Source organism: Mirounga leonina, unplaced genomic scaffold, assembly GCF_011800145.1.
Source record: "Mirounga leonina isolate KUSES-001 unplaced genomic scaffold, KU_Mleo_1.0 Mir_204, whole genome shotgun sequence".
In the NCBI taxonomy this organism is placed as follows: Eukaryota; Metazoa; Chordata; class Mammalia; order Carnivora; family Phocidae; genus Mirounga; species Mirounga leonina.
In genome coordinates, this window is record NW_023270513.1 from 3,605,048 (window position 1) to 3,623,027 (window position 17,980).

General features: G+C 53.8%; 1 protein-coding gene across 2 annotated transcripts in view; it reads left to right on the forward strand.

Moving 5' to 3' along the window:
• Window positions 1–17,980, forward strand: part of LOC118026026 (NHS-like protein 2) — a 136,661-nt gene that overhangs the window by 62,428 nt on the left and 56,253 nt on the right. Inside the window, exon 1 of one of the 2 annotated variants that reach the window (XM_035028743.1) lies at window positions 11,837–12,813. The exons of the other annotated variant lie outside the window; for it this stretch is intronic. Within the exon in view, the coding sequence (XP_034884634.1) occupies window positions 12,771–12,813 (43 nt within the window). The 5' untranslated portion in view covers window positions 11,837–12,770. Of the gene's footprint in view, window positions 1–11,836; window positions 12,814–17,980 lie in introns of those variants that run through there. 2 annotated transcript variants of the gene reach the window in all.

The window sequence follows — 17,980 nt, forward strand, 5'->3', positions numbered from 1 at the left end:
TCTGCAGACGGAGCGGAGCCCGAGCGGCCGCAGCAATGACGGCGCTGAGCGCAGAGGCAGCTGGGCGGGCGAGTCGGGGCCCCGAGGCTGCCCGCGCTGGCCCCGGCTGCAGAGGCAGATGAGGCGGGGCCGCGGCAGCGCTCGCTGCGGCTCCCCTGCAGCCTGGGCCGCTCCACCTGAGTGGAGCCCTAAGCAAGGGGGAGGGGGAGGGGGAGAGACAGAGGAAGGGGGGAGGGGGAGAGAGAGAGAGAGAGAGAGGCTGAGAGAAGCTCCTAGCAGGCTCTGGTCCAAGTGAGAGGGTCAGGTCTGGACAATTGTGTGCCAGGGGCACAAGTGGGATTCGGATGAGCCATGTGTGTGAGAAGCGAAGCCGAGGTGATGTAAGCACCTGGGGAGGAGCGCAAGCAGAGGAGGAAGAGGAGGAGGAGGGGGAGGAGGAGGAGGAAAAGGAGGAGGAGGAGGAGGAGGCGGCGGCAGCCACGGGGCGGCTGCCAGTCCAGAACAGAATGATGGGCAACTCTCACCACAAGCAACCGAGGAGTAAGAGCCAAAGCAGGATGCATTCAGCAACAGGTACTCTCTTCCTTTCCCTCCTTTTTCTGGGGCTCCTCCAGCCAGGGCCTCCCCAGCTGCAGCCGCGCGGGGCCCCTGACCCTTGGCGTGACTTGCAGGGGCTGGCAGGGGGCGGGGAGAGAGCCCGAGGGAGCTGCGGGCGAACTCCCTGCTCCGCTGCTCCCGCGCCAGCCTGAATTGCATAAGTCAGAGCTCCCGGAGCTGGCAGGGGCCAGCCTCCTCGCCAGCAACCCCATGTAGCCTCTGGAGGGTGGCTGGACCGTCTGGGAAGTGAGCAACGCGCCTTGGACTGAAGTTTATTGCTAGGACGGTGCTTTCTGTCTGGATCCAGGAGGCAGAGACCTGGAACCATGCATGGCTTATCCTTTACGAGACTCCTTTGTTATTCGAACCTTCATCTCCCCCCCAGCGGCACCCCCCCCCCACCCTCGCACTGTACACCTCCACCTCTCCTGGCTCTACCTCATATGCTGCATGCATGGAATGAGCCAGACAAATCTGTTTCTTGCTGTGTAATGCCCTGCCCCCACCTCCTGCCCCAGCCCCGGAGGGGAGCTCTCCTCACTGCATGGGTGAGAAGAGCATGTGCCAGCCTTGAGCTTGGTGCCCTCCTGCCCTGGGCGTGCCCTGCGTCATCACTTGGCCTCCTCCAGACGTGGACTCAAGGGTGCTGGCATAGTTCCCCCAACAGCCTCTTCCTGGATGCTGACAGGCTGGAAATCAGGAAGACAGAATCTGGAGACAACTTTTCCTAGCTTGCCTTCCCAAGCCGTCCAAGAGCAGTGTGGATGAAACTTCTCTTGTCCCGGTCACCCTGCACCAACTCTTTCCCCTCCTGCCCGATCCTTGGCCACTTGGGAAGCACCTTCCACTGCCGCCTCAGGTTAGGCCACATGCATGAGGACCAGGGGTCCCCTCCCTGCGCTCCTCCCTCCATCTTGCTAGTGCCCCCCCCCCCGTCTCCCTACTCAGCGCCCCTCCCCACAGAAGAAGCCCATGGTTTTCTCTGTACCCATTTGGGAGGCCCACGTCTACCGTTCTGGCCAGCGGGAAGGAAAGAAAAGTTTTTGCTAAGTTTAACTCAAGTTTACCGTAAGAAAGCAACACACAGATTGGGGTCTTGCCAAAAGCCTGCCATGCTCAGGACCAGAGGGCTGCCTCTGCCCTTTCCTGGGAACTTGGCCGGCCGAGTGGTTATGGGGAGTCGTCCAGGGCCAGCCAGTTCTAGGGGCAGCCCTGGAACAGGGGTCTCGCAGAGTGTCGGGGCAAGGGAAGCTACTGGAAAGCAACTTGGAATGTGCTGCAGGCAGGGTAACTGCCCCTGGGGTCCACCTGTCGGAGCTGGGCCTGATTTGACCTCCTAGGTGGGCTTAATTTGGGCCCCTGTGGGGCACTGAGCCAACAGCAAACGTTCTGGGCATTGAAGTTTCTCTGGAATCTTCTGGGGACGTACTCTTCTGAGGCCACCACTGGGTGGATGGCCCAGCCATCACCTCATGGCGTCCTGCTTCCCTGGCACGGAGCTGGAGGCTCAGGCCCCACGGGTGTTACATGGAGATACTCGGCCACCCAGTACGGGAGCTTGAGGATCACTTTCCACATAAGTGCTGGTGCTACCTCTTGGGACACTCACTGGCTGCTATTTCATTTCTTAGAAATTGCTCTGCATCTTCAATGTCAGCTCCCATCCAGGGTCATCCTGGAAGCAGTAGCTGCTGGACCAGCTTCTGGAGGCATGAGGAGGTGGCCTCTGGACTACTTCTCCCTCCCCACTTCACCTCCTGGCCCTCGCCTTTCCCTGGCACTGTGCCTGCTCACTCACCATCCCTAGGCAGCCCCCGAAGCCTTGGTGGGACGCTCAGTCCTGCTGAGCTAACTAGAGAAAGAACCAGTTAGCCTTTCGGCCCCAGGCTGCCCACTGACTGGGCAAGGAGAGGAGATAGACACAGGAAACAGCCGAATGGTCTAAGGGAGGAGGTGAGGCCCAGCCACAGGAGGCAGGTCTGTCCTGAGGTCAGGAGGCAGGTCTGTCCTGAGGTCGCCAGGAAGAGCCTCAGGGAGGAAGAAAGCCCCTCTTGCGTTGCCCACCCTCAGATGCAAATATCCCTCCTTCAGAGCGCTCCAAATGGGGCTTGCATCTGCTCTTACGCTACACCCTCTCCCCTGGCAGGTAAAGCCACACCAGGAGACCACCTCCAGAGGCTTAGCCTCCACATCTCTAGTCCCCGCTCAAACCAACAGTCAACTGCTCCATCTCCACCTGAATGTCCCACAAAGACCTCACGGTCAGCTAAGCACCTCTTGTACTCCCCTCCACCCCGGCAAAGAGGCTCCCCCTTCTCTCGTCCATTTTCTCTTGGTGACACCACCATCTCTCCAGGAACCCAAACTTGAAACTAGAGTCATCATCTGCTCTTCTCTCTCCCTCCCCTACAATTAAAAATTTCACTCATCCATCTGTCCATCCATCCGTCCATCCATCCGTTCATTCAACTAGCATTTATTGTTGAGTCTTCCTCTGAGACCTGGCAGCCCCTCCTCTTATCCCACTGTCAGTGTGAGTCCAGACCTTTGTTACCTCTGGCCTGTTCCAGAACTGGGCTCCCGGCCTCCACCTTTGCCCTTCTCCTGGCCACGCCTAGTGCAGCCCGCCACCAGAGTGATCCGACCCTGCGCTCTCGTGCTATGAGCCCAAGCCTTGCTAATCTGGGGCAGGGAGCTCAGGATGGCTCCCAATGTGTGCCCCGCTTGTCCCAGGTGGTCCAGGGGATCATTTGTACATGATCCAGAGAAAACTTTTTTTTTTTTTTTTACCTTTCAGAGTTCTGTATGTATTTTGGTGTGTATCGGAAAAAAATATTACTAGCAAATCCAGCCCATGGTTTCTCATATATTTTTTATTAGGGCAAGATTAAGTGTTTTAAAGTGAGTCTTTTAAAATAAAATAGTTAAGTAAATAGTATTACAGGTGGTGCATGGAAATGGAAAAAGTTGAAAATGTGAGACACGATTGCCTTAGGTTTGGGAAGCGGTGGTTTCTAGGGTAAAGTATATGTTCCTTCGCACGCCATGGAGACTTTCCATGATCGGACCCACCTACTTCTCCAGCCTCACCTCCTGTTACGTCCTTGTGAACTTGATGATCTAGCCATCTTGAATGACTTGTGGTTTTCCAACTACACCGTGCCCATTCAGCACTTCCATGCTTTCACAAATGCGCTTTCTTTTGCCTGGAATGCCCCCCTCTAGCCCCCCATCTTCTCTTGGCAATTTCCTCTTCACCCTTCAAAGCCCTGACTGGGTGTCTCCTCTTCTCTGAAGCTTTCCCTGACTGATCTCCTTCCTCCATACAAAATTTATCAACGGAGTTCATCCTTCCAACCCCTGTGCTAATTTGGTACTTTGTAATTTTATCATTGCTGACAATGTCTTTTCAATGTGCTTCTCATCTGGCTTTTTTTTTTTTTTTTAACAAAGACTTTCGTTTTTAAGAGCAGTTTAAGTTCACAAAATTGAGGAGAAGGCATAGAGATTTCCTATATACCCCCCGCCCCCCCGGACTGCCTCCCCCATGATCAACATCCCCCACCAGAGTGGGACATTTGTTACAACTGATAAACCCATATTGACGCATCCTTATCACCCGAAGTCCATAGTTCACATTACAGTTCATTCTTGGGGTTGCATATTCTATGGGTTTGGGCAAGTGTGTGATGACATGTACCCATCATTATGGTATCATGCAGAGTGTTTTTACCACCCTAAATGTCTCCTGTGATCGAAGTATATTCATCCTTCCCCTACCCACCCCCAACCTCCAGCAACCACTGGTCTTTTTACTGTCTCCCTGGTTTTGCTTTTCCCACAATGTCATATAGTTGGAATCATACAGTATGTAGCCTTTTCAGATTGGCTTCGTTGTCATTTTTATGGTTGTTGTGACATGCTTATCTCCCCTAGTAAAATGTGAGCTTTTCGAAGGCGACGGCTAAAACTTGTTTACCAAAGAGTGGGAAAGAGCCGTTGACCAGGCCTTAGAAGGCTTGAGTTCTGATCTCTCTTGCCTGGGAACCAGCAGGGTGATCTTAGGCAATTCATTCACCTCTGCTACCTTCATCCTTCGGCTAAAAAAAGCTATTAATTCAGGGCGCCTGGGTGGCTCAGTCGGTTAAGTGTCCAGCTCTTGATTTCGGCTCAGGTCATGATCTCAGGGTCGTGAGATCGAGCCCCACTTTGGGCTCCACCCTGAGCGTGGAGCCTGCTTGAGATTCCCCCTCTCCCTCTGCCCCTCTCCCCTGCTCGCGCACTCTCTCCCCCTCTCTCTTTCTCTCTCTCTCTCAAATAAATAAATAAATCTTTAAAAAAAGCTATTAATTCTTAAAGGAGATCCTAAACACACACAAGCCCCCCCACCCCCCACCCCCCCACCAAGGGTGGTTGGGAAGATGTGGTGTGAGATAACTAAGAAAACTTTGAGAAAGTTGAACTCGCTTCTCAAATGAAAGAAGAGTGATTATGACTGCAGACGGGGGAACACCACGGGTCTTCCCTGAGAATGGAACCAGTCGTGAGCCTGGCCTGTCTGGGGGACCGTGGGGAGCAGCCGGGCTGAGCAATGCAGCTGCAAAGCGGGTGGGGGTGCAGGTGGGGCTGGCACTGGGATGGCCCCAGAATGAGGAAGGCAGAGGTTGCTTTGACGCTGGAAAACCTTGTCTGCCGAGCTCATGAGTTGGAATTGACTTCCCACCAACTTTCACACCCCTCCTTGTACCCCCCTGAGTGAGCTGCAGCCCTGTTGCCCTGTGAATCTGGATGGGGTAGGGGGAGATGTGTGTTAGTACCACCCTCACTACCCAGCATGTGCAGAGCTGTGCATATATAAACCATCTATTTGGACCCCTAGCCCACACAGAAGGGCAAAGGAACCAAGAGCGCACACCTATGATAGGGATGCCCGCACTCTCCATCTGCAACTTTACTGAACCCTCGGAACGCCCTCCAGGCAGGGATTGTGGATGCCATTTTACGAATGAGAAAACTGAGACTCAGGAGGAGAGCTGCCCCAGGGCCTGACGCCCAGGAAGTTGCAGAGCAAGGACTGGAGCCCAGGACCGTCTGACTGTCAAACTCGCCCCTGGCGCGCCACGCCATGGGCTTCCCGGCGTCTTTGCAACTGTGGCGGGAGTCAGTAACCCTGGAGACCGGATGTGGTGAAAGGAGGATTCTGTGGCTCTGTTCTGGTAGGGCGAGCCCATCTCTATAGCAACAGGGACTGCAGGCCCACCATATGTCTGGTTGATGGCACGCTTGTGTTGTTGGAATACTCAAACTCATTGGAGGCTTGTTGTTGGGTCCAGGAACTGGAGCTGAGGCTTCCTGAGCTAGCAAGAAAGTGGGGTATTCTTGAGTGTAAGCCTAACGCGGGTGTTGAGAGGGGCTTCGGATGCAGAGAGAACTGGTATTACTGCTGCTCTCTGAGCTGCTCCCCCAACCCTGGCGGCCATCCCTGTGCCGTGAGCAAGGTGAGCTGGGCTCCAAGAGGCAAATGGGCCCGCCGTTCTGGCCTCTGGGCCGAAGCAAAATGCAGAAGTCCTTTCGTTGCATTTGCAAGGCGTTTTTGTAGTTGACCCGGCCCTTTCCTATTCATTAGCTTCTAGAAGTCTCACGATCCTTGATTTCGGTATGATGCGTGCTCAAGTAGCAGGGGCTTCTGAGGGAGTCAGGTGGCCCCAATCCCTCTGGGGGCCTTCCTCCCAAAGACCTCTTTCCTAACCTGACTTAAGGAGCCCATTGGAAGGTGGTATGGGAGAAGGTGAAGCTCTAGGGCACCAAACAAAATACTTCCTGGTGCTCCTCACCTCCCACAACTGTGAGACCTGTTGGAGGCAGAGGCATGAGACCTGGGGCTTGAGGCCAATCATGATAGTCACACATTTCCTGGGCCAGAACCGGAAGGAAGCAAAAAGTGGGTATAAAAAGTACATTGGCCAACCTAAGGGCAAATAACAGGGAGATGGCTAAGTAAATCCGATGCATCCCACCTCACTGAAGTAGGATGGAGCCGTAAAGAGCTAATTCTGAGGACAGCTGGGCAACATGGACAACGCTTATAATAAGGATCCCATACAAAAGGCACAATACAGAATTGTATCTGTGCTGAGCTTTACAAAGCCCTGTAAAAAGTATGTCTGCACACGAGCAAGGACTGGAAGGGAATTGTGGAAAAAGCAAACCTTGATGCATTGTGAGTGGCAGGCTTGTCGGTGAATTATTCTTTCCCTTAGATTTTCATTACTGTTGTTATAATGTCATTTGTGCAAAGAAAAATAAAAACCACTAACATATAGAACAATTGCACTGGCAAATCATTCTGTGAAGCTGAGAAACCAAATCGTATCATTTCTCTGAGCCAGCAAACACCCTCGAAAGACATCAGTGCAAGGGTAAAAGCCTCTTTTTACGGAAAGCAGCAGCCACGGGGCATGGGGAAACGTGTGGATTGAGTGTGGGCAGCCCCAGGTTTGAATCCCAGCTCTGAGCCTTACTTTGAGGTTTGGGGGAAGTGATTTCAGCCCTTGTACCCTTCTTTTCTTCATCTGGAATGTAAGGATGCTAATGATAACCACCTCCACCGCCTTACGGGGCTATGGTGCAGAACAAATGATGTGGGATGTTTCACGGGGCTTTGCGAGGTGGGAAATGCTGCGCGGTGTAAAGCCTTATCCTGGTATATACACAAGCACCTTGAGACGAAAGCATTAGGTACCGTTTGCCACTGTCCCACCTCAGCTGACCGCAAAGCTAGGCTGGCCTGTGCGGCTAGGTCTTGTCTTCTCTGGGCGCTGGGTGCCACTGAATTTGATTAAGCGGGTCTAGCTGTCGGCTTTTAGCCAGGGTTAAGGAATGCTTGGGAAAATGTCGTGGGCTTTGCTCACCCTCTAAAATGCTTAAACTTGGTGGAGAGAGTAATTGATAAAGAACATGGCGAAGACTTCTTCAGCTGCTCGGACTCTCAGCCAGATGTGGCCACTTACTCGCTGTACACCTTCAGGCAAGTGACCTAAGTTCTCGGAGGGCCCATTACCTCCTCGGTCTGGCAGAATTCATCGTGCCTGCCTCGGCATGGTTGTGAGGATGAAATGAGGTGCTGGCGAGGAGCATGGGTGTGTTGCCTTTATTACTGCTTAAAACTGTCGTCGGGGGGGGGGGCGCCTGGGGGGCACCATTGGCCAAGCGTCCAACTCTTGGCTTCGGCTCAGGTCATGATCTCCTGGGTCGTGAGCCCCACGTCGGGCTCCACGCTCAACAGGGAGTCTGCTTGAGATTCTCTCTCTCCCTCTGCCTCTGCCTCTCCTCTCCTCTTCTCTCTCTCTCAGAAATCAATCAATCAATCAATCTTTAAAAAAAAACCTGTCGGAGTAGGAAGGATCTTTAGGGATCTCCTAATCTAGGACTTCTCAATGAGTGCCGAGAGGGGTGTGGAGGCGGTCTTGGGGAGCACAGTGTGTATATGTTATTATTTTTGCCTGTGAGCGTTGAAAAATCCTCTGTGGGAAAAACAGACTTTTTGTCTAGCATGGTGGGACCCAGGTATTTTAATAAAGGTGAGATAGGTGTTTGGAAACCACTGGTCTCCCACAAAACTTTCATTTTATAGGCCCACAGAGGCAAGATGATGTGCCCAAGGTCACCCAGCTACAGAGATTAATGCGGGCCCCGGTCCAGCCCCTGTCCCCCCACCACACCGCTTGTCACCACCGCCCAGGAGTGGTCCCCATGCCCTCTGGGATCTCCCCATCTCCACCTGGTGGAGATGCCCTGTGCCACCATGTCCATATGACCATTATCAAGCTGGGAGAAACCACACAAGGCTCTGACATTGAGAAGAGGCAAAAAATTATGTTTGAGTTAACAAGGAAAGATGTCCCTGGTAGGGGGCCCTGTACACTGACAGGTCAGCTCCGCATCACCCCCCCCGGGCAGTCCTTCCAAACCATCTGAGCTAATGCAGCATCCTAAGTGCCATCTGCATCCCTGTGGAGTAAATGGTCTTTGATGAAACCTTCATCTCTCTCAGTAGCAGATTTTCTATTTAAAAAGTCAATCTCCTGTCATATTCTCCAAGAGCACAGATGGAGGGGTGTGGGGTCCCGGGAGCGGGATGAGGCTCTCGATCGCTCCCTGTCATCTGGGTGGAGTGTGTTCTTTGAGTCTGCTTTCTGGCGTTAGAGATGGGTGGCACAGAACCGTCTCTGTGAATTCCTTTTGTGAACTTTGTAGACGCCGGGGTGAGGCAGGTGCGGTGTAGGTCCCTTAGGCTTGCCTCAGAGAAGACATGCCCCTCTCTTGTGCCCCAGGAGGGATAAAAGGCACATCCCATCTCCAGAGTATGGCTCCTTTGAAATATTCGGGCCCACCCAGCAGCCCGGGGCCTTGTTCCTGCTTCAGGGACCTCACTTCTGGGATTTCTGGCTTCCGGGACTGAGCTCCTCGCACTTCTGCCCTGGCTTTTCTCGCTGAGCACTGGATGCTTCCGCCCTCCCCCTTTCCATACTCTTGACTGTCTCTGCCCCCGCACCATGACTATCTTCCTGGACATCTGCCCCAGCCTTTGGTTCTGTCACCAGCTCCCTCCGATTCTCTGGGTGCTGCAGGGCCTGGCTTGGGGGATGGGAGCCAGCTGTCTGCTCAGAGTAAAGAGCAAAATTGGAAAGGGTGACATCTCTTTCGGCGGCCACAGAGCCCAAGGTCACACCGCCGGCTCTTAGGATGAAGGCAGCCCCCATTCCTACCATTGCCAGGCCCTCAACCTCCCAAACATGAGATCTGTGTTTGTGGAAACTGACACACGCCCACCATTTCCCCACCCGGGGGCAATAGTTTGCCTGGACTCCAGCCAAAAGAGCTCAAAAACCTGAGTTGAGGGGAACAAAAGACAAATACCGGCCAAGACTCTAATTTGTAGACTCTTCCCATCCCAAACAACATGGTCCTGGTCATGCATGATGGCGGTTCCTACCACAGCAACGGCAATCAGCTCCAGCCCAGAGGGGGCCAGATGAGAAGTGGCTGCTGAGGTTGCTGACACATTCAGGCTTGTGTGAGGTGAGCCAGGGATGATAGCCAATGGGAGACCAAGCTGAGGATAAGACCAACAACATTTCTGGGGCGCCTGGGTGGCTCAGTGGGTTAAGCATCTGCCTTCGGCTCAGGTCATGATCCCAGGGTCCTGGGATCGAACCCCGCATCGGGCTCCCTGCTCCGCGGGGAGTCTGCTTCTCCATCTGCCTCTGCCTGCCGCTCCCCCTGCTTGTGCATGCTCTCTCTCTCTCTCTGTCAAATAAATAAAATCTTTTAAATAAATAAAATAAAAGACCAACGACGTTTCTGAAGGGATGCCCCCCTGAGCCTTAGGCAGAGGTCCAGCATGTTCAGAAGGGATACTAGAAGGCACAGGCCAGCCCCAGCATAGCTTCTTCCGAGCCAGGCAGCATCCTGAGCACTTGGCAGATATTCACTCATTCGATCCACACAACAACCTTATGTATAGGTACTTTCATTATCTCCTGAAGGAATTATATAGGTTAGAAACTACAAATTACACAACAGATATATTGATTAGAAATTGAAGCTCGGAGGCGTTAAGTGACTTGCCCAAGGCACGCAGGTGAGACTGAGACTCGAGCCCAGGCCGTTGGGCTTCCGAATCTGTCTTCCTAGCTGCTATGCTAAGCTGCCAGCACGAGGGAGCTAAGACAGTCAGGCCCCCTTTGCCCTCCCCCCACTAGCTGGGCTAAGACTGGACTTCAGTGTCTACTAAGAATTAGCGGATGGTTTTCAACCTGGAGAGATTGCGAATACTATCTATCAGTGCCTGGGCTCCACGCCTGAGAAAGTCTGGTTCAGTTGGCCTGAGATGAAGTCCAGCCTGTGGGGAATGCGGAGGGCAGGGTGAGCAGCAGTTTGGGGGAAGCTCCTCAATGTAGGAACCCACAGCATCTCTCCCATCCTAACAAACATCTACCTCCCAGCTCTGCCGCGTCCTCCAGTTATGGCCCTATCTCTTCCCTCTCGAACTACAGCCAGACTTGCTGAGAGGTGTCTCCACTCCGCTCCCACTTCCCTCCTTAACCTGCTGTGGGCTGGCCTCCAGGAAGCCAGCCTTGCCAAGGTTACCCTTTCGGTGTTGACGCAGCGAGCCTTCACTGCTTGGGCCTCAGCCTCCTGAAATCCTTGAATGATGACATCAACAGTCCTTGCTTCTAGAAACTAACCCTCTCCCAGCTCTGCGAACACAATGCATTCTCCTTGTCTGGGAGTTTCATCCATCTTTTTAGATGGCTTTTTGTAATAAGCCATACAAATATGTTCTGAAGATGGGGCCTCCAGAGACCCTCAGGCCTGCCGCTGCCCTCGAGGAGTTGAGAGTCTTGTCAGTACCAGAGGTGCTCAGCGCCCTTGGGGGCAACCAGGTGGTTCCTCCGGGAGAAGCGCTGCCTCCTTCCCTCAAGCTGCTTCCCCGTCTCTCCACATCTCTTGCAAAAATGAGAAAGAGAACAAAACTTTGGCAAGGTCTCTTTTCATCCTGTGAGCGAGAACCCAGGCTGCCTCCCTTCCGTTTAGAAGACGGTTGGTTACTGGGACAAGGTGTGGTTTGTTTGCCTGTGTTCGTTTTGCCAGTTTGGTCATGGAGTCCCTTTGTAATGGGCTTCTGGGACAGGTGACTTGTTTCCCAGGTCCTCATCCTTCTAAATACACAGAAACGACTTTGAACAAGATCTTTTTTGAGGAAGGGAGAGAGAGCGCACGTAGTGGGCAAGGGACAAAGGGAGAAGGAGAGAGAGAGAACCCCAAGCAGGCTCCCACAACCCTGAGATCATGACCCAAGCCGAAATCAAGGGTTGGACCTTCAACTGACTGAGCCACCCAGGCGCCCGTGAACAAGATAGGTTTTTTTTTTTTTTTTTTTAAAGATTTTTATTTATTTATTGAGAGAGAGAGAATGATAGAGAGAGAGCATGAGAAGGAGGAGGGTCAGAGGGAGAAGCAGACTCCTGTCGAGCAGGGAGCCCGATGCGGGACTCGATCCCGGGACTCCAGGATCATGACCTGAGCCGAAGGCAGTCGCCCAACTGACTGAGCCACCCAGGCGCCCCAAGATAGGTTTTAAATGGCTTAAAACCAACGATTCTCTCATGCTTTGTGCCCTGAGAGATAGACTTTGCTAGAATCTGCCCTACGGTGGCAGGGTGGGGGGGCGGGGGGAAGCAGTGAAGGAGACCAGCGGGATTCTCCACCTGATGCCGCGGAGAGCAAGGTTGGACACCGAATCTCACGATTCTCCAGCTGTTGGACATTGGAAGGGCCTCTTTCCCTCTCTGAGCCTCGGCTTTCTCCCCTGTTCTGGGATGCGCCATCCTTACTCCTGCACCTCTAGGGAGGATGCTGCGAGATCACCTCTCCGTGCCATAGGCATGATCGTCGGCCAGAGTAGGCACTCACTGAGAGTTGGGGAAACCGAATTGAATTGCATTCAACCGTGGTGCACAGACTCGTTCCGGGCCAAGAGAGAAAGTGTGTGTGTGCAAGAGAGACTTGCAAAAAACAAGGCCTATCTCTGTGTACGTCTCTCCTCTGGGAAGGAAGGGGCCCACATAGTGACAATAGACCAGGGGCGCTGACTCAGACAGCCAGTTCCTGCCCACTTCCCCTCACTGCAGGCCAGCGGCTGGGCCGAATGGGAGGTCAGCCCTCTGTGGGGCTCTGACTCGGGCCTCTGGCTGAGAACCTTTCCTAGAGAAAGACAAGACCAGTTGGCAGGCGCTCCTCCCTGGTCTGCCGTGACGGGACCCCCTGGACCAGTGTGGCCGTGGGCAGGCGGTGGGGGCAGAAGGAAGCAGGAGAGAGAGGAACCTCACTTGTCGAATCCAGCCTTGCTCTCCCTGGGCTGCGGAGCCCAGGGGCCAACTCCACAGGCAGCAGAGCATGTGACCGATGGGGCCAAACTGACCCAGCCGGGGTGCAGGGGAACGGGGTTCGGGAAGAGTCCCTGGGTCCCACACTGAGGAGCCTGGGGACGGGGCTTGGAAGAGTGTGGAACCCCTTGGCCCCCCTGCCCGCAGTGTAGGCCCACAACACACTTCTCCCTCGCATGACGATTTGCTGGATGTGGCGTCTTGGTCATCCACACCACTAGGATGGACAGAGCCGAGTCTGTCACCCTCTTCTGGAGCCGGGGAGGTGAGTCGCTGGAGGAGGAGGGTCGCATGCTCGGTGGAGGGGTGAAGGGAAGGAATTGGGGCCCGTGGAGGAGGAGGGGCTTCCTGCACTCGGAGCTATCCTGAGGCAGCCTGGGCCGTCTTGGGGTAAAGTGGGTTCCCCTAGGACTAGAGGCATGCCAGGAGGGGCGGCGCGACCACTGGGCCGAGGCGCTGTAAAAGGAATTCAAATTTGGGTGGCTCTGGAGGAGGAGAGGGTGGATGTGATCACATCCCAACCCTGATGATCTGGGATTCTAAAGGGATATAAGAGTGACCGAGGAGACATTAGTGCGTGCGTAAGAGATCCCGTATCGCTCATTTTCTACAAATCGACTTTGCGTACTTTCTGCTCATTCGGATGGGGGGAGATGCCCTCTCGGTCAGTCTTGGGGCTCTACCCACCTCCTGGACTCCTGCTGAAATGCGGATTTTGTGTGTGTGTGTGTGTGTGTGCAATACCAAAGCATGGGGGCAGGGAGGGGCCGGAAAGAGATGCCTATCACCGGTCATCGTTCACACAGGTTACTAGCCAGGGACCCAGTGCCTTCTAATCCCAGTGCCAGCCAGATCTCCTGGCAGTAGGGTGGAAGAGAGTTCAGAGTCCCGAGGCGCACCAGCCTCCCCGCTCTGGCTTGGGTGAAGAGGATAAGCCTGGATAGGAGAGGTGACGCTGCAGTTGCCCGCCCTTGGAAATGTCCTGGAGGTAGCCTGTGGATAAGAAGGGACTTTCTAGCAGCCTCTCCATAGGCTGTCTTGGAAAGGAGTGAGGGGTCTGTGGGTCTCTGGACAGGTTGCCTTTCTCAGTCACCAGGCAGGCCCTTGGGAAGACAAGGCTGGCTTTCCTCTTCTGAGAAGGAGGGGGGAAAAGGCCCTCCCCTCCTCCCCACCCCCCCCCCCCCCCCGCCCGGGATGCAGGCCCGGCCCCACCCTGCAGTGGGCTCCCTCCTCCCGCCTCCACAGCCACCTCCCTGGCACCCTGTCTCTCTCCCTCCTGCTGGGCTCCCTGCTTCCCCTCTTGCCCCCCTCCAGCCATTGTCCACTCTGTGGCCAGGGCACAACTTTATAAAACGCACCCGGCCATTCCAGATCCTCCCATGGCTGCCCATTGTCCACTGGTGAGAGTGCAGATTTCTCTCTCTTCTCTTTTGCTTTTCTTGCTACTCTCTAAAAACAGAGCAGCGATAACATCATTTCTCGCTAACACAGCTCTGACATTTCATAAATCTCTGTCCCAGACAACTGGAAAGGGCTATATTTAACCTTCTGCCTTGTAGCTTTTAATGGAGGGACTTGCTTCAGGCGCTGCCTTCTAACGCCACAGGAGACCAGAACCTTTTCTTTGTTCTCGGCAGGCCAGAGCCGGCCTCTGCTTTCAGCGGGATGATGCAGGCTGCTTGGCCTCAGAACACCCGCCCTCCTCTCTCTCTCTCTCCAGGTGAAGGAGGTCCCCGTCCTACCCCCCGGAGTGTGCCCCCTCACCTTTCTTATCTGCAAATACTTGAAAGACTCCTTCTGAACCCCATAGCTGGAGAAGTGGGACAGCAGGTGAGCACAGGAATAGGACGGAGGACAGGGCCAGGAGGTGTGGGCCGGGCTAGGGAAGAGAGAGCCAGGAGGAAAAAAGTATCGTCAGGGGTCTAGTTGTGGCCGGGGCCAGAGGAAGTCATGCTAAGTAATGTGCCAGGCCCTGTACACAAAGCTTTGCGCGTCTTGCCTCGTGTGACCCTCGCAGCAAACCTATAGGAGGCAGGTGCTATCCTTACCCACGTCGGACTCCACTGAGGAGACTGGGGCTCAGAGCAGTTCGGCGACTTACCCCAAGTCACATCCAGCTTGAAAGCGACACAGCCTCCAGCTCTGCCCTGAGCTGTGGAGCCCAGCCCAGTAGAGGAGGTGCTCTGATGGTCCGGGGGGGCTGCTTCCCACCTCTGCTTCCATATTCTGCTCTCCTCCGCCTTGCGGACGGCAGCTCCCGGGACCAGTCACCTTAAACAAGGAGCCGTAGAGTTCCTTTCGCTCCGTCTGTGCCCTGCACACCCAGGGTCCTGCCCCTGTCGCAGCCCCACCCTTGCTGCTCTCTCTCCCACAGTGCGGGGAATGACAGTCACCGCAAGCACTGGCCGGGAAGCCTTCGCTGGGCCGACAAAGGGGCAGCTCCATCGAAGGGACCTGCCCCAGAGCCAAGGAGTGGTAACAGAGTGGTAATGACAGCCACGTTTGTAGGGCACTTTATTGTTTACCCAAGTGCTTTCCTAGTCAGCAGTCGTAGGGAAGGGAACTCCAAGGTGATCTTAATGGTACACGGTACAGCTTTAAAGAACATTGAATTACGTGGCGAGAAAATGATTCACGCGCCCTGCTCTTCTTGCACCTCTGTAATGCGTGCTAATCTTCCTTTGGAACAGAGCTAGAGCAGGTCTCGGGCCCGAAGCCACTGACACGCAGTGATATCTACATAGCATTTAATTACTCTGCTCGGTTTCCACGGTATTTATTTTTACAGTGACTTTCTCTCTGGGGCAAGTGAAACTCCTTCTGTGTTGCTGTTTGGTTGCCAGAGACAATTTCCTCTCGTAGAAATTTACTTAAGCAAAAGACCTTGCTGTCGAGAAAAAGATGAAGTGAATCATGAGCAGGGCTGGCGGTGCCCAGATAGGGCAAAGCTCGCCCAAGTGGTACCTACATGGCGGAAGCTTGGGCACCGTTGGAACGTGGCAGTCGATCAGCACCAAGTTCCTCGAAGGCCCTGCGCGGTCTGCCCCTACTAGTGTTCTGGACGTCGTTGTCCCTTACTCCCCTCCCTCCCCCACACTATGCTCTTCCAAGCCTGCCACGCCTTTGGGCGTGCTGTGCCCTCTGCAAAGGCTCCCCCGCATCCCTTGTCTGCCCATCAAACACAGACTCGTTCTTCAAGACTCAGTGTACATGCTACCTCCTCTAGGAAGCTGTCCTTTAAGCTAAGCACGAGGCTCATTTCTTTCTCTATTATAGTGTCTCTCCCGTGGCTATAATTATTTGTTTATAAGCCGACCTCTTCAACCCTATTGGTTCCAAATGCATTTTATAAGAAAAACTTAGAGAGGGAGGGGGTGGGGGAGGGGATACAAATGTGACTCCGAGTGAGGCCTGTGCACAGTGATTGGGCCCTGGGGACTGTCACAGCTCCTGGGATCACTTGGAATCGAGGCTTTCCAGATGCCAAACCAGAGCCTACACAGGCCACAAAGCCTGTCTGGGGACTGCTGCCTGGGGGGAGGGGGGGCTCTTGCAGGTCCCATGTATTGGGGTGCCTTTGAGATTAACACCTAGGATCTAGGGACACCTGCGTGGCTCAGTCGGTTAAGCATCTGCCTTCGGCTCAGGGCATGATCCCGGGGTCCTGGGATCGAGCCCCTTGTCGGGCTCCCTGCTCAGGGGGGAGCCTGCTTCTCTCTCGCCCTCTGCCCCTCCCCCCTCATTCTCTCTCTCTCTCTCTTTCTCTCAAATAAATAAATAAAACCTTTAAAAAAAAACCCACCTAGGATCTAAACGAAGGAGGCAGTATTGGTTCAAGGGAAAAGCTGGGCTGTGACGCTGTCCTAACAACAGCCTCAGCTCATCCCACGAGAAGCTCTGGAACTGGATTGGTCCTTCAGGGTTGTTCTGAGTCAGGGTGAGGAGACCAGGTACCAGATGCAGGCTGCCCCCGGGCACGGCCCATGGCCCTGGGCGAGGCAGCACTCCTCTGAGGAGGTGGCTGGGCAGGGCCCAAAGAGGACTGGCAGCCAGCAGCAGTCGGTCCTGGGGGAACCTGGGGGGACATCACCGTGTCCACCACAAGAGCCTCGTCAGCGCCCCCTGCTCTGAGGCTTCAGTGCTGGGGAGGCGGGGAGAAGAGATCAGTGATTTGCAGGGCAGAGTGTGGCGGTCAAGACTTGGTGACTGGAAGAGCCTACTAAACATTTGTGAAAAGAATAAATGGCTGAGGGGCGCCTGGGTGGCGCAGTCGGTTAAGCGTCCGACTCTCGGTTTCAGCTCAGGTTGTGATCTCAGGGTCGTGAGATCGAGCCCCTCGTTGGGCTTTGTGCTCGGCGCAGAGTCCGCTTCAGATTTTCTCCCTCCTTCTCCCTCTGCCCTTCCCACTCGTGCTCTCTCTCCCTCCCTCTCTCTCTCAAATAAATAAAAATAAATCTTTTTTTTTTTAAAGGAATAAGTGGCTGAATGTGATGTTCTAGGCACTGTGCTTAGAGGCAGGGAGCCAGAGACAAGTCACAGGGAACTTCTGGTATAACCGGGATAATAGATAGGTAAAGAGACTCTTCCAGAACATTGTGGTAAGTGCTACAATGTCTACTGCAGACCGTGTGTCCACACCACTTTGTTCTTGCTTCTCTTGGAGGCCTTATCATAGGACCCTTCTAACAACCCTCTAGGGCATGATTTATTGCCCTCACTCTACACATGTGACAACTAAGATCCGGGGCTTCACTTAAATATCAACCGCTGGTCAGAATCCCCCGAGCCAGGCCGGCCCCCTGAACGGTCAAGCCCCACAGCCCGTGCCCTCTCTGCCCTATGCCACCCAGCCCCTCTCAAAGCCATGTGCAGTCCTTTGCACTTGGCAAAGTGCTTATTACATATATTTCGCCTTGTCATAGCCCTGTGAGGGAGCAAAATTAAGGTGTCAGAAGAAAGTAGGCTTTTACCTTTATTTTCTTAACCTGCCTGCTATGCTTTCAGAAATAGATATATTCTGATCATATTTATAACAGTGACATTCTTTTTTATTCTGCTTCTCTTTTTTTCCCTACACATTCTTAACCACCTGTGAAATTCTGCCATTACACTCATCTGTTCTTCCATATCTTGTCTCAAAAGTGAGAAAATTGTGATCAAAACCCAGTTAGTTCCTTTTGAGCTGTGAGGGGGGAAATGGGTTGCGTTTTTTTTTAAATTTCAATCTCACTCAAAAAGGCAAAACTTTACTGATTTGAAACATTAAAATGTATGAAGCCAAGAGTATCTCTGATTTTATGTGTGATTAATACTCTAGGAGAGGTTTTTTTTGGGGGGGGGAATTGTATAGGCTGAATAAAGGGCCATTGCTTCTAGTTGCTTCTAAAAGCAACTAAAAATTACCCTTGAGGAGCTGGGTCTTGAGAAAGGCA